This window comes from Heterocephalus glaber, unplaced genomic scaffold (assembly GCF_053883595.1).
Source record: "Heterocephalus glaber isolate CG9 unplaced genomic scaffold, H.glaber_assembly_v1.0 deba00001504, whole genome shotgun sequence".
Lineage (NCBI taxonomy): Eukaryota > Metazoa > Chordata > Mammalia > Rodentia > Bathyergidae > Heterocephalus > Heterocephalus glaber.
In genome coordinates this window covers 68392561-68407723 of record NW_028258324.1, presented here as the reverse complement: position 1 = coordinate 68407723, position 15163 = coordinate 68392561, and the positions used below count along the sequence as shown (strand labels likewise).

General features: G+C 42.4%; 1 protein-coding gene across 2 annotated transcripts; it reads left to right on the top strand.

Annotated features, from left to right (window-relative positions):
• The first annotated feature begins 96 nt into the window (after positions 1 to 96).
• On the top strand, positions 97 to 15126 carry Dnajb11 (DnaJ heat shock protein family (Hsp40) member B11). Of its 2 annotated transcripts, XM_021255933.2 has the most exons (12): positions 97 to 169; positions 1763 to 1862; positions 2286 to 2472; positions 4947 to 5103; positions 7863 to 7960; positions 9527 to 9659; positions 10739 to 10881; positions 11269 to 11351; positions 11909 to 11966; positions 13082 to 13193; positions 13611 to 13770; positions 14679 to 15126. In XM_021255933.2, the coding sequence occupies exons 3-12, from the start codon at positions 2384 to 2386 to the stop codon at positions 14741 to 14743; spliced, it is 1098 nt and encodes a 365-aa protein (XP_021111592.1). In that variant the 5' UTR covers positions 97 to 169; positions 1763 to 1862; positions 2286 to 2383; the 3' UTR covers positions 14744 to 15126. The 2 variants fall into 2 exon arrangements, with proteins under 2 accessions (XP_021111592.1, XP_004834889.1); XM_004834832.4 differs by lacking the exons at positions 97 to 169; positions 1763 to 1862 and having other exon boundaries at positions 2401 to 2648.
• Positions 15127 to 15163: the final 37 nt, after the last annotated feature.

The following is a 15163-nucleotide window of genomic DNA, read 5'->3' as shown; positions in this document are numbered from 1 at the left end:
CTAGAGCGGTGGGTTGCGTCTGGCTTCGGGGACAAGTTTCGTAGAAGCGAAGCTGTTGATGCCGTGGTTCCGAGCCAGACCCATCGGTTTCTTGTGTCACGCCTTTGAATCCAAAGGGGTAGGAAAATTTCTGTTGCTCCACAGAGCTGTGGTCAGCCAGTAGCTGCTGGTAAGGTTAGCACGTTTTGATCGGTAATAAAAATAATGGCAGTTTACTTACGTGGACCGCTTAGGCTGGGCACTGAGTAAAGTACTTTTATCTATTATCTCAGTCTTCTCAAGAGCCCTTGCAAGTTAAGCATGCTTGTGTTGCTGATGAGAAAAGTAGGGCATAGAAAGGTAAAAGTAACGCACTGCTAAGGTCACATGGCAAGAAACTGAGTCAAGATTCAAACCCAGGTCTGTGAAAGCCATCCCTACCCCCAGTCTCAGCCCCACTCATCCTTAGCACCTGCCCTGTTACTGGCTTTGTGAAGCTTTTATTGGCTCCCACCCAGCAAAAGACAACACTCCTTTCTTTACACTTACATTTTGTGATTTCTGAACAGTCCCGCTTTCTTGGTTCATTTATGGCCTTTCTGGCTGTGAGATACAAAGGTAAAGTATACCATAAAATTCAATAGTTCTTTTAAGTGGCCCCTTTCCCCAGGTAGGCAGCTTCCTGAAAGCAGGGGATTCAGATTTAAACAGACCTATGTTAGAATCCAGGCCGCATCATCCACTAGTTTAGTGACCTTGAGAAAATTTTATCATCTATTCCAATTTGTAATGCTAAATTTGAGCTAAGGTCTGAAGAGCAAGAAGCCACATGAAGATCACAGTCAAAGCAATTTTTACTAAAAAATAACTGAGCACGACTCCACCAGGCACTATTCTAAGGTGCTGTTCTATACAGCTGCAAACAGAACAGGCTAGATTCATGCTCTGGTGAAATGGCCATTTCAGTGTGTGAGAGTGCAGAGGGAAGGGATAGAAATGAAATAAAATACAGTGCAGTGTGAAAAGTAAGGGACTCAATAGGAGCTAATTTTGATTGATCAGGGAAGTCCTCTCTGGGGTGGTTAGTTGAAGTTGATATCGGAGTTAAAAAAAACCAACTCATGCTGGGGTCTAAAGGAGGGAAGAATATTCTAGGCAGAGAAAACAGCTAGTATAAAGGCTCCATACAGAAAGGAGCGTATATATGCAAAAGAGAAAGGAAGCTAGTGTTTTTGGAACATGGTAGGGTGTGTAATAAGTGAGGGTACAAATCATATAAGGCTTTGTGAGCACAGAGTTAGCATTTTAGTCTAGGTACCATGAAAAGCCATTAGAGGCTTTTAGGCAGGAGACTGACATGATTTGACATTTTAAAAAAATCATGGGGTGGGGGTCGGGTACATTAAAATACTGTATTAATATTAAGATTGAAAGCAGGGAGAACAGTTAGGAGGCCTTTCCAGGTAAGAGATGATTAATTAGGCCCAAAGACACGTTAATAGGAATGTAGCGAGCAGATTCAAGACAAACCGTACTTGGGAGGTAAAGATGTGGATAGATTACACTGAAAGGAATCAGACACCTCGAGTTTTGTCCTGAACAAGTAGTTGGTGCGTTTACTGTGATGTGCAAAACCGAGGGAAAAGTTCTGCTTTTAACAGTAATAATGCTTTTATTCATTGCGTGCTTACCACGTGCCACCGTTGTAGGCAAAAAGTAGATTTTTCTCCATTAAAAGTTCACAATCTTGCCAGGAAGTGCTTCACCCTAGTTTTGTTAATAGACAGGCTCGGAACTGGGGGAGTGGGTTGTCTCGCCGTTAAGAAGTGCTGGAAGCTGAGTCTGAACTCAAGTCGGTCTCCCGGGTCGCACGTCTCTATAAGGTACCGTGGCTCTCTTCTATGAAACCGAGACAATTCCCCTACCAGGTTGTCGGGATACTGTAAAGTAAGATCTCCAGGCAGGCAGGGCGTCTCACGTACAGTCTGGGCGAAGTAACTGAGCCCCAAGTTTCAATCCAGCCTTCTTCCCTCCGAGCCAGGATCCCACGCGCAGCACAGAGTGAAAATTTGAGGCTTGTCACCAAGATAAACTTCTCGCCCTCCGTTGGTCGGTGCTGGTGGAGAAGCCTCGGAATTGGGGGAAATTCCGAGGAGGCGGGGACGAGGGGGGAATCGTGTAGCCCAGGTGCCTTCCCTTGGCACCGGCCCTATCTTTTACGTAATTTTTACGACTCGCGGGAGCCGGGGCTGAGCGGCTTCCTGCGGCGGCGCGACCCTTTGACGTTTCTTCTTCTGATTGGTCAGAAGCTGCGACTGCAGTTCCGAAGCCTAACTGGCTGTCCAAGCAGCCTCGGAGGTGAAGTGTACCGCGCTGATTGGCTCCGACGTGCCGGCCGCGTGTGATGTCCAGGGCGGCGATTGGCCCTCGCCTGTTGGGGGCTCCTCTCCCCGGGACTCCGGACTCCCGGGAAGTGGACTGGCACAGGAGGGGGTAAGCCAACTGTCTGTGCCGACCAAGTAGCAAGACCCCCGGCGTGAGGCGGCCTCAGCCGGCCAGGCCGTGAGAAGTACGCGGGACAGGGGCCGGCACCGAGGGACCATGGCCCCGCAGAACCTGGGCACCTTCTGCCTGTTGCTGTTGTACCTCATCGGGGCTGTGATCGCCGGGTGAGGGAGAGGCACAGGGCTGAGAGTCAGGCTTTGCTGGGGAGCAGACAGGGTGGGCACGAGGGAGGGGCGGTGGGAGGGGCAGCGTGGCCCGCCTAGGGGAGTGGAGAGGGGCATCGCCGTGTGCGGCGGAGGGGCGGGTCGTGTGGGCCAGGCTGGTGGGGTTCGAGGTGAGGGGAGCCTGCGTGATGAGACAGAGGACCCCACAGAGGCCATGTAGAGCTGGGCTTGCCCAGAAGAGTGGGAGTTGCATGCAGTGCCGCGCACGACGTTTGGGGATGGGATGGGACGGAGTTTGGGGGAAGAAAGTGGTGGTGAGCTGGGGAAGGAATGGGGCAGACACTTCGCTGTAATGAGACGGTCCCTGCCTGGCCGAGGTGGGGGCGGTGGACGCATCCGTGGTGAAGAAGGAGGGTTGTGCGTCCTGCCGAGCCGGAGAAGAGGACAGTGCAAGGCGAAGACTGAGACAGGCATTAAAGTGAGGGGCTCGTGATGCCAGGCCCAGCGAGGACTGAAGGCAGGGAAGCCAAGTGTGGACTGCAGGAAATTGGGTTGAGGAAGCAAGAAGACCCTTTAGCGCTTGGACTTTTCAGCGTTTTGAGCTGTTAAACCTAAGCTGTCATTATGCCTCGCTCGCTGCCCCCCCCCCCCGCCGCCCCGTGGTGCCTCTTGAGAAATTGAATGGTATGAATAGGAAGAGTAGTTCACCAAGAGGTAGTAGACTGGGATTCTAGCCCACATGTCCTCACCCCACGTACGAATCACATAACCTGGAAAGAACCACATGATTTGCCATCTGTAACAGGTTAACATCGTGCCATGCTTATGCAGAGATAGGGAAAAGATGGACTCTTGATCTTTGCAGCCTTTAAGATTCAAGATCCTATAATCCTGGTGACCCAGCAAATGGTATGATAGACTTGTATTTTAGAATGCAGGAAATAGTAGGTCTTAGCTGATGGCAATTTATAGAATATTCTAAACGGGGAAGGTACAATCTACATGGCTTTAAAACTTAAGTACTTGTTCTCATAAAGGTTAAACTTTGCATATTAAACCCTTTGCACATATGCTTAAACTTTGTTGTCCTTTTTCCTTGTGAAAATCTTTTTAGTGTTCTTATTTATTTCATTCACTAAATATTTATTGATCTTTTCAAATAGATAGGATCCCTGTCACGAAAGTTTATTATGGTCTTATTCAGTCTTCCCATCACAATTTCCCATTCCCTTGATAATTAATTTGATTCCAGCATTATCCCTGATAAGGTCAGTGGGTTTCTATCTTATCTCCCAGTTCATGCCATATGCATTTTCACTGCTACTAAAACATATAGGCTCCTGCTTATGAGCTTTAGAAGCTGTCTGTACTAAAGATGGCTCTGGATAAATTATTACCAATGAATGCAAACATTATATTTTCTCTTTTGCTTTTAGAAACAGAACAAAACAAAACATAAAACACTATAGTCCTCACATCCAGACGGGTCTCTCTTCAGAATTATTTGGGGTCTGGTCTAACCCAGGTGTGTCTAATCTGTGCCCCATGGGCCACTTCCCCTCTCTTTAAATTTTTTGAAATATTATAATAAAAACTATTGTGAAAAGGGAGTTTTGTTACTTACATACATTAACTATGTTATATATCTCATATGGAGCCCTAAACAATTCCTCTTCACTCAGTGCAGCCCGGGCAAGGCAAAAGGTTTCAAGTCACTTTAACCTCTGAAGTTAGCTTCAAGTTATCTTATCTTTAATGTTCTGAAAGTCTTATTGTTAGGACATTTATGAGACATAATTTTTTTGAATAAAGAAAACCATTCTTTGAGGTTATTTGACCCTTGGAAACAGTCAGAGGTCAGTATAAGAAAAAGGGGAGAGTTGATTAGGTTATATGGTTATTGCCCAAAAATAACATGACCATAAAATAAGAAATATTTTTTTTCCTTTTTGCGCAATGCTGAGGATCAAACCCAGGGCTGGATAACATGGTAGACAAGCACTCTACCACTGTACAATACCCACAGCCCTAGACAAATTGTTCAACTGAGAGCAGTTTTAAAAGAGTGCCTCAGATGTTTTGAATAATCTAACATTGCCCGTAAAATACTTTGCTTCTCACACTGTGATTATTCAATACATAAGACTCATTAAAAACTGGTATGTTTCCTGTGTGTCACATACACCTTCATTTTGTACCTCATGCTCAGACAGACCTAAAATCTAAAGGGAGACAAAAACCCTTTTGATTTTAAAAAATGTATAAGTCTTTAATGAAGGATTCTGTTCTTCTTTCCAGGCGGGATTTCTATAAGATCTTGGGGGTGCCGCGCAGTGCCTCTATAAAGGACATTAAAAAGGCCTACAGGAAACTAGCCCTGCAGCTCCATCCTGACAGGAATCCTGATGATCCTCAAGCCCAGGAGAAATTCCAGGATCTAGGTGCTGCATATGAGGTGAGTCAAGAAAAAAGCTGATATATTAACAAACCCTATGGAGCCAAAAAAGACTACAAAATGCAGAGAAACACTCCTTTAAGTCATTTCTATTTAAAAATTGACAATAGAAGTAAAACTAGTACTGAATGCTATATTGTGGATATTACAATTATATTCATGTTCATAGATAATATTTCCTGCCTTTTTCATGTTTATATTAATGAGGGGAATAATGATGTAAAATAAAAGTAAGATTGATAGATTATAAGTAAAGATTAATCTATTAATCCATCCATTTCGGAGATAGAGCCAGAAGTATGAACAGACCTAAATAAAGAGTTCACACCTAAACGCCCATATGGACCAGATAACTGTCAGGAATAAGAGATAAAACACGATAATGGTATTCTGCCTCCCCATTGGTTCCCCGTAGGGATTGATGAAGGCGGTAATGAACTGCAGCCTTCTTTGTATCAAAGGAGCTGATAGTACTCAACCCTGGCCAGTTTTTGTCATATACAAATGCAATCACTGTGTTGCTAGGCATTATATTGGGGCCTTCCTTCTCTCCATACCGTCAAGGATTTTATAGGACAGAAATTCTTAATCTAGGACCCATGAATAAACTCAAGAGGGTTGATGGCCCTTCTTAAATTATATATAACATTTTGTTTCTTGTCAATAATGTGGATTGCATATTTTGCACTCTATTTCTCATGAATAGTCCCATTCTTTCCTAGGAATCCAGTATGCAAAAGTATTGTCTAGGGAACGTGACTTTACAGTGCTCAGTAAAGAATCTAGCCTGTCCTCTATCCGTGGCCTATGCAGACTGTATATATATCATTGTTTGAAATTGCAGGTTATTTAACTCTGATAATCTTTTCCGTCACCAGATTTTCTTTTTTCTTTGGAATCAGCTGAGCTTGATTGCCTTTTGCTCTAGGTAATTGAGTGTTCACAAATCAGAATCTTAATACAGTAAGAAGAGATGAGTCTTATGGCTCTTATGGATACAAATTTGTTTTCTCTTCTGAGCTGGGATTACTGTTACTTGGTTAAGAGTCTGCATATTGGTTGGCAAGTCGACTAAGGACCTTTTAATTTTATGCTTTTAAAAATAAAATAGTGCAGGCATGGTGGCTTCCGCTTATAGTCCCAGCCCACTGGGAGACTGAGATAGGAAGATTGCTTGAGCCCAGGGATCCTGGCCAGCCTCAGCAATATAATGAGACTGCATCTCAAAAGAAAGAAAGAAAATAGTTTCTAAGACAATGGGATAAAATTGTATTTCTTAGGTGAAGAGGAAGCAAATGACAGTAGATGATTTTGCAGGTAGTTTTGGGGAGGCCTTTGCAGAAGACTCTGGTGTCCAGAAAGAACCTGATTTTAAATGGTCTGTGTTTTCAGGTTTTGAGATGGTGCTTTTTATAGCACCAAATACAGTGTTCATTTCTTTGCCTAAATAGTATCAGAGAAGTAGACTGGAAAATTAAAATATTGGGAATATAGGTTGTGTAATAAGAGCTTGTTTTTGTTTTTAGGTTAACTGTCCATTTCTGCTTCCCCAAACTACCTATTTTCTAAGAATGTTTTCCAAAACATTCCTTTTCTCTCATCTGGTCTATGATAGTGCCTTTATTACAGTGGTATTGGGGACTTAGTGATTTAATGAGCACGACCTCTTTGTCTTTGCTTTTAAAGAATGCTCATTGTTTTATACACTAAAACGTCTGTATATCCTTTTAAATTTATCTTAAAGGTTTACCATGGTCCCTTCACATCATTCAGTCCCTGAGCCAAAAGTGTGTCCCGTTTGAATATGCCAGTCAGGTCTTCCCTTTTTTATTTTCCCAGGTAGGTCAACAAACCCCATCTACTTCCAGGCTCTCTCTAACGAGGTCACATGAATATGGTGTGTGTGTGTGTGTGTGTGTGTGTGTTTTCCTCTCTTCTTCAGAACATAGAAACCTACTTAGGGCCGGGGATTTAGCTCAGTGGTGCTGCCACCTGCCTCGCAAGCTCAAGGGCCTCAGTTCGATCGCCAGTACCAAAAAAAGAGAAATCTACTAGATCTTTACATTCTTGGGTATCATGCAGAGAGAGTGGATTCAGTGAGAAAACGTATAGCCATTACTATTTTTATAGTTTTGTGAAATGACTGAAACTAAAAAATTCAATTCAATTCAACCAGGTGAAATTGACCTTAACAGCCTTTGTAGAATAATGTCCCTTCTTACCACTATAAGACAAGGGAAAAAAATACCTATGGCTGGCACTATTCTTCCACAAATGGATTTCTACAAATACCAAAACATGAAAATAAGGAGTATGAGAATAGAGCAGCATAGCTCTTACCGGAGGGCCTGTCAGACCATTTCCTTAGTTTGATCTACCATAGTCATAGAAACTAGTTTAGCAACTAGAGAGAGAAAACAGCATCAGGATGAGGAGCATAAGCACTAGAGTTAAAAGGCATGGCAAGTAAGCCTGAGCAGTCCATCTTACCTCTTTCCTAGTAGCTCCCTGAACATCACAGCCACATTTTTCAAGTCTGATTTAAGTTACTAAATGAGGCTTGATAAATTTACATTAAACACATAAATTAGTCCATTTGGAATGGACAGTACATCGAAGAATTTAACCTTTTAGAGAAAACAACATACATTAATGAAACTACACTTCCCTGAAATCTTAAATACAGTATCAGAGTGAAAAAAGAACCACACATGTGAATGTACCTTGGCTGATCTTTTCTCCACTGGCCTTTTTCCCAGGTGCTGTCAGATAGTGAGAAACGGAAGCAGTATGATACTTACGGTGAGGAAGGGTTGAAAGATGGTCATCAGAGCTCCCATGGAGACATTTTTTCACAGTAAGTAATTTACCCGTCTGCAAAATATTAGTGTCTGAGAATGGTTCATTTAGTGGTTTAATGAGCAAAATTGTTCTTGTAAGCAGAGGAAAATCCCTACTCTCATACCTGAAGCCCCCTCTTTGGTCCTGTCAGCAAGAGAGGGAAGATTCCCACAACCACCACTGGAGAACAAATTAGGGTGCATGTTCCTTTCTCCTCTCGGGGAGTGCATGGCGGCTGGAACAATAAACCCCTCTGCTCTTCACTCTTTGAATCCCTCTCCGTTGACATTTGACTCTCTCTGTAATGCCATATACTAGGAGATCTTAGTCTGGGGTCCAGGTCTGAAGTTACAAGCAAAAAGATGTTTGAATTTGCATTTTTAAAGGGAAAGAGTTCATTTCTATTTTTTTTTTTTTTTTTTTGGTACCAGGGATTGAACTCGGGTCCTTGCTCTTGCAAGGCAGGCAGCGGAACCACTGAGCTAAATCCCCAGCCCAAGAGTTCATTTCTTTATTCAGATTCTCAAAGGCATCTGTGACCCTTTCCCCCAAAAGAAATAAGAATCACCACTGCATACAGTAGCTTTCTCCATTTAGTGTTTGGGGCTAATAGTAGACTTTCAGGACTTGTAAAGATGTGTCATGATATGATTAGAGCACCTTTGTCTTTCCTGAGATCAGTGTAGCTGTTTTAACCCACCGGGGGGAGAGTCTGCTCCCCTTGACTGTTCAGAGAGCAACGGGGACGTCAGAAGGAGAGGCAGCTTCCCCCACACGCATGCCATCCCCCCTCCCAGCTTGCAGGGTTCGGGAATATAGTCTCCAGGGTTGGTTGGTGGGAGAGGGAGTCATATAGTTGTCATCATCACCGTTTTAATATCCAAGTCTTCGAAAATGCCACCAAAGATTGACGTGATATTAGAATGCCTCCACAGATGAAGGTCACTGCTTTTATTAATCTCAGAGTGATTATCCTGTTACTTGCACAAATTAATTCCAATCTTGTAGAGGCCAGAACTTACTTTTCCTTAAAGATTAGGATTTTACTAAGACAGATGCTACTTTAGCTTATTTAAAATATGCTCCCAAGGTTTTTGTACAGAGTAGTAGCTTCTTTCACCAAGGTTAACTTCTCAAAAGCACATAAAAGGAACACTACATATGTTCAAAACTACTCTTACAAATTTCTTAACCATCAAGTTCGGCATTACACAGAGTTACATATGGTTTACCCTTTCTCAATAAATCTGCCCAATCTGGAGTTTTTCAGTGTTGAAGCAGATTATTTTATTGGTTGAAACCAACATTTGATCCAATAGCATACAGTATGTGTCTGTGCTGTGCTTTATATGTGGACGGTGTTGTATCAAAAGGCACAGTTCTTTGTGGTGGGCAGTGATATAGTTGCAATGTAGTAAATATTATTATAAACTCAAAACTGTATGATGTATGACAGTGTGTTAAAAGTACTCAGTTTTGCACAGTGGGTTGGTAAGCAGCAATAATTTATCAATGTGAAGAAAAGTAATCATGGGACATAAACTCAGATTTCTTTTCCTGATGATTTCACACTTATCTATAGCTTCTTTGGAGATTTTGGTTTCATGTTTGGAGGAACCCCTCGTCAGCAAGACAGAAACATTCCAAGAGGAAGTGATATTATTGTAGATCTAGAAGTCACTTTGGAAGAAGTGTATGCAGGAAATTTTGTGGAAGTAAGTTCAAACAATACAGCTGCTAATATCAAGTTCCAGAACTTGTACTTTTTCTGTTGTTTTTTTGTTTGGTTGTTTTTGTACTGGGACTCAAACTCGGGTCCTTGCGCTTGTGCAGCAGGTGGCGAAACCACTGAGCTAAATCCCTGGCCCAGAACTTGTACTTTTGACTAAAACTAAAAGGTTTAGAGCATAAAGTGTGTTCTAATTACTATATTCTTGCTGTAATTTACTCAGTTGGCCTGGACTTTCATATGTTGGCAGGCCAAAAGAGATTTTTCTCTAAACTGTTTGTGTCATTTTGCTGTGTGTGCATGTTGGCTTGTGATTAGGCAAAAACAGGAATGCATTTCTTTATATAGATCAACTTCACATAGAGGGTTCAGAGATTTGATTTCAGTTAACTACAAAGACATGGTCATTGTGTTTCTTCCTGTGTGTTAAAGTGTGTGATGAAGATAGCACTGGAAAGTAGCCCTAGGCTGAGTTGCCTGAAACAAGGAAGCATTTTCATTAATCACAGAATTAGACAGTAACCACATAGCAGCTTCTTTTGAACATAGTGGTTGTCCTTTGGAGGTTATACTTTACACAACGTAAGGTTTCTTCAAGGATAGTAATTCTGTCAACCACTTTAATTCAGTAGCACTTACTTGTGGCTGTTATCATCCACTTTATTTTCATTTCTCTTCTTATTCCCTTCTCTCTTTTCTAACTTTAGAATTTGAGTCGTTTAACACATTCACAATGGGGCTGTAATTCAGGTTTCATTATGGGCAGCTCCGAACCGCCGGTGCTACCTACATGATTGTCGCATCTGGCGGCATGGGACAGTCCCATCAGGTGGTTCCCGTGGACAGTTGTGCATGTACCACCAATGGTTCAAGCCGGGGGGAACGTGTAAAGTATGTGTTTGGTTCATTCCTGCTTGGGGGCTCATTTTACTCTTCAGAGAGTGTTGTCAGCTTTAGGTCTCCCTGAGGGATAGTTTGTCAGAAAGGGGGAAGTTCCAGCCCAGGCATGTGTGCAGAGCTCTCATCTACTGAGGAAACTGAAGCCTATTTTTATGCATTTCTTAGGTAGTTAGAAACAAGCCTGTGGCCAGGCAGGCTCCTGGCAAACGGAAATGTAACTGTCGGCAAGAGATGCGGACCACTCAGCTGGGCCCTGGGCGCTTCCAGATGACCCAGGAAGTGGTCTGCGATGAGTGTCCTAATGTCAAGTAAGTGAAATCACCTCTGTGGTTCTGCCAGTAAACATTTGAATAGCCTCATTTGTCTAAACTTTTCTGTGCAGTGTTTCTTATAAATATCTTCATTTTTAATTTTTAAACTAATAAGCAGTGCCCTTTACCTCTGAGTATGCTTGACACATGTTAATGTTTTGTTTACTTCCTACTTGGGCTGTTAGGACAATCTTGTATGTTTTTGTAGTACATAGTAGCTTTGCCCTGAATTGTGGCATGTAGAAAAAGTAGACAAATCTTGGAGAGCTTTGTCAGGTAGAGGCCTAATAAAGTTTTCAAGAAAAAGTTCTGCCAGAATAAATAGAACTTTGTATGTATCTGGGATTTCGTTTGTATTTTCTTTTTAAATTCTGTTTGTCTCAGACTAGTGAATGAAGAACGAACACTGGAAGTAGAAATAGAACCTGGAGTGAGAGATGGCATGGAGCACCCTTTCATTGGAGAAGGTGAACTACTGATGATTTTCTTATCATAACTATTTGGGCTTATGAATACCTTTCACTTCTGCCTCACTGCTTGTCTTATATGGCTGCATAGTCAATGAATATATAATTACTAATAGTCTTCAGCCAGTTTTAGGATATTATGATTTAGGATATTCAGTTAATCACCCAAGCATTAGCATTATTGTTCATCCTCTGAAACGATGGCCAAAAGTTACTATCAGGTCACCTAAGCTTTATCAAAATTTAGTGTGTCCTTACTGGGCGTGGTGGCACATGCCTGTAGTCCCAGCACTCAGGAGGCTGAGGCAGGAGAATTGCTGTGAGTTCGAGGCCATCCTGGGCTACATGGTGAGTTCAATGCCAGCCTGAACTACATAGTGAGACCCTGTCTAAAAAAAATAAAAAAATTTAGCATGTCAAGATCTTAATGGATTAATTTTAATTCAGCAATAAAGGAAGGTATATAATTCTAGTTGGGGCATTAAAGTCTTTCAGCTGCCCAGTAGCTTTGTGGTGTATGTGTGTGACTTCCTGTGTTCTGTAATCTTTTCGACCAGGTGAACCTCATGTGGATGGGGAACCTGGAGATTTACGATTCCGAATCAAAGTTGTCAAGTAAGTAGTTGAATTCTAGAGGCTACTTAGCCCCTGCTTTTCAGATGACTCGGATTATAGAGATAATGTGTGCGGATTTTTCCTGTTTTTCTCTATTACACCATAAGCAGATATTTATAACTACAGCGTAACTGAAAATCTGGGGTTGGGAGTTGGGATTGAGCCCCAAGTATTTATTGATAGAGGACTTGGAAATCAAAGCAATGTTGGGAGGAAGAAATTGAAACGTAAGGAGGTATTTTATTTTAAAGGTTAACAAGAAGGGGAGCCAAGGAGAGCTGTGATTTTTAGCTGATGAACTATGGCACCATTCACGGATGGGAGGCTTTTCCATAGAAAAGACCTTCTATTACATAGTATGGAGCTGCTCCATTCACAGGCTTCTCTTCACCATGATGTGCTGCCTCGACAATAATTTTGCCCAGAACCTGGGCTTTCTTGCTTCTTATTTCTCGCTCGTTACCAGTTAGAAACCAGAGATACTTCCCATCTCAGGATTCATTAAAACAGGATTTCCACTAGAATATGGAGAAATAGCTTCCCTCAGCTGAGGACTTTCCCATTCCCATTCCCATTCAGTGATCGCTCCGCCAGCTTTTCTTACCTGCCTGTCCTTCTCATGACTTCCCCAAGAAACTGGAGCATGTGCTCTTCCGTCTGTAAGCCCAGTTACAGTCCCAAGTCCTGATCTTTGGTGAATTCCCTCTTACCTGTCCCCTTTTCCCTCTTGTCACCTTACCCCGTCTCTAGTCCCCACCTGGCCTCATGGTCCACCTCAGAAAACCACACAGACCTGTTTCTGACGCCCATCTCTCCAGCCACTATTGCTAAACGCTACTTCTTTTTCATAACCTAAAAACTGAGAATTTGCCTTACAAATTTTGGTTTCTGCTGATTGTAACTTCCTTAAGAATAAGGTTCAAGGGGCTGGGGATTTAGCTCAGTGGTTTCGTCACCTGCTGCGCAAGCACAAGGACCCGGAGTTCCATCCCCAGTACCAAAAAAAAGAATAAGGTTCAATAAGACGAATACAGCTTTGAAGTCTCCATGTTACACGTAAAAGTGTGTCTAGTAAATGCTTGTTGTTTGAAAGATTTACCTTGTTTTATTTTTAGGCACCGAACATTTGAAAGAAGAGGAGATGATCTGTACACAAATGTGACAATCTCCCTGGTTGAGTCTCTGGTGGGCTTTGAGATGGATGTTACGCACTTGGATGGTCACAAGGTGAGCAAACCAGTTTTCCTGCTTCTTAAAGCCTTTTAAAAGCTTCCCTGTGGGGAGTTTTAAATTATTTCAGCCACTTCCATCCTTTAGAACCCCAGGGATTCCCAGTCTTCTCTTCTTTCTCCCCTTAATTGGCCGATGAGCACCGAGCAGTGACAGTGCCACAGACCTTGTAGCTACTCAGGGTTGATTGCACAGCCTTTGACCTCTTCTTCTTAAAATTTCCACTGGCAAAATCTTTACTTTTTTACTACTTATTTGTTTGCTTTTTCTCCGTATTTTTAAAAATCTTTGCCTCTCATCCTTTCTCCTTTGCTGAGCTGTGACATCTGTTGTGTGCACTAGTGCTCAGGGGAAGCTGTGCCGTGTTCTTTGGGTATGCTGGTGCACACCAGGCCATTCCTTTTTGCTTTCTAGGTACATATTTCCCGGGACAAGATCACCAGGCCAGGAGCCAAGCTATGGAAGAAAGGAGAAGGGCTCCCCAATTTTGACAATAACAATATCAAGGGCTCTTTGATAATCACTTTTGATGTGGATTTTCCTAAAGAACAGTTAACAGAGGAAGCAAGAGAAGGTATGGCCTATAATGAGTGTGTGTGTGTGTGTGTGTGTGTGTGTGTGTGTGTTGTATATGAGAGCAAAGAAGTGTGCAGTGACATGAGAGATCAACTAGCGCAACACAAGGTAGCAATGAACTTATGTTTCTCCATGGAGGTGATGATAAAAATCCTACTGTTGCTGTGTGAAAAGCTTGTGTGAGCTGGGCTTTACAATCTAGGGAGTGATCCATTGTATGGGAGTAAAACTAAATCACTTAAGATGAATAAGCTAAACCTTACTGTAAGGGGAAATGCGGTGTGCAATAGGAGGATCAGAGGCTTAAGGGTGGATGACTGTGATGCCTGCTGGAAGAGGGCCCAGTTTTGAGGATTTAAATAATAAGAAAGGGGCCGGGGATGTAGCTCAGTGGTTCCGCCACCTGCCTCGAAAGTGCAAGGTTCTGAGTTCAGATCCCCAGTACCAAAAAAAAAGAGAGGGCCGGGGATGTAGCTCACTGGCACCACACCTGCCTGACAAGGTCCTGAGTTCGATCCCTAGTACCGGAAGGAAAAAAAAGAAAAAATTAATAATAAAAGAAAGAAAAGTGTTGGAAGAGATTAAAAACTGCAAAGAGGACAGAGAAGAGGGAGTGAAAGACTTAGTTAGCTAGAGAGTTTTCCCTCTCTTTGCCTTCTCTTTTCTGAGGGTGCTGTGGGACGTGTGTGGTGTAGGCCTGAGAGAAACGGATACAGGCTCATTGTGGATGCTCATGGGCACGTGTGGCAGGCACCGTGTGTGGGGATGCTGCAGACTGGCAGGTGTTGGTTTCATTCAGATCTTTGGTTGTCATAGGGCTTTTTGAGCTCCCCCGTGAAACTTGCTTTTTAAACTCTAGAAAAGTCAGATTTTTGTTAATACAGTCATTGTTCATTCTTTCTTCAGGTATCAAACAGCTTCTGAAACAAGGATCAGTGCAGAAGGTATACAATGGACTGCAAGGATATTAACAGTGAATAAAATTGGACTTTGTTGAAAATAAGTGAATCGGCGATATTTATTATCTGCAGGGCTTTTTGTGTGTGTGGTTTGTTTTTATTTTCATATGCAAGTTCAATTTTTTTCCTAATGGTCGTCATTATGTGAATAAGAGGGCTTAAGAATTTGTCCATCTGCATTCAGACGAGAATGACCAGGAAAATGGTTAACTAATACCTCTCCCTTTGGGGATATAATGTCTGGTGCTGCCACCTGAATTTCAAGAATTAAAGCTGCAAGAGGACTGTTAAGAATAAAAGAAACAATGTAAAGGGTCAGAGATAATTGTTAGTTACTTCATTCAAAACCAACTGGAGAATCTGTTTTTAAATACATCTTCTTATTTTTTTCTTGACTCTTGTTTCTTTTCACCCGTGAGCTATTTGGGTTGC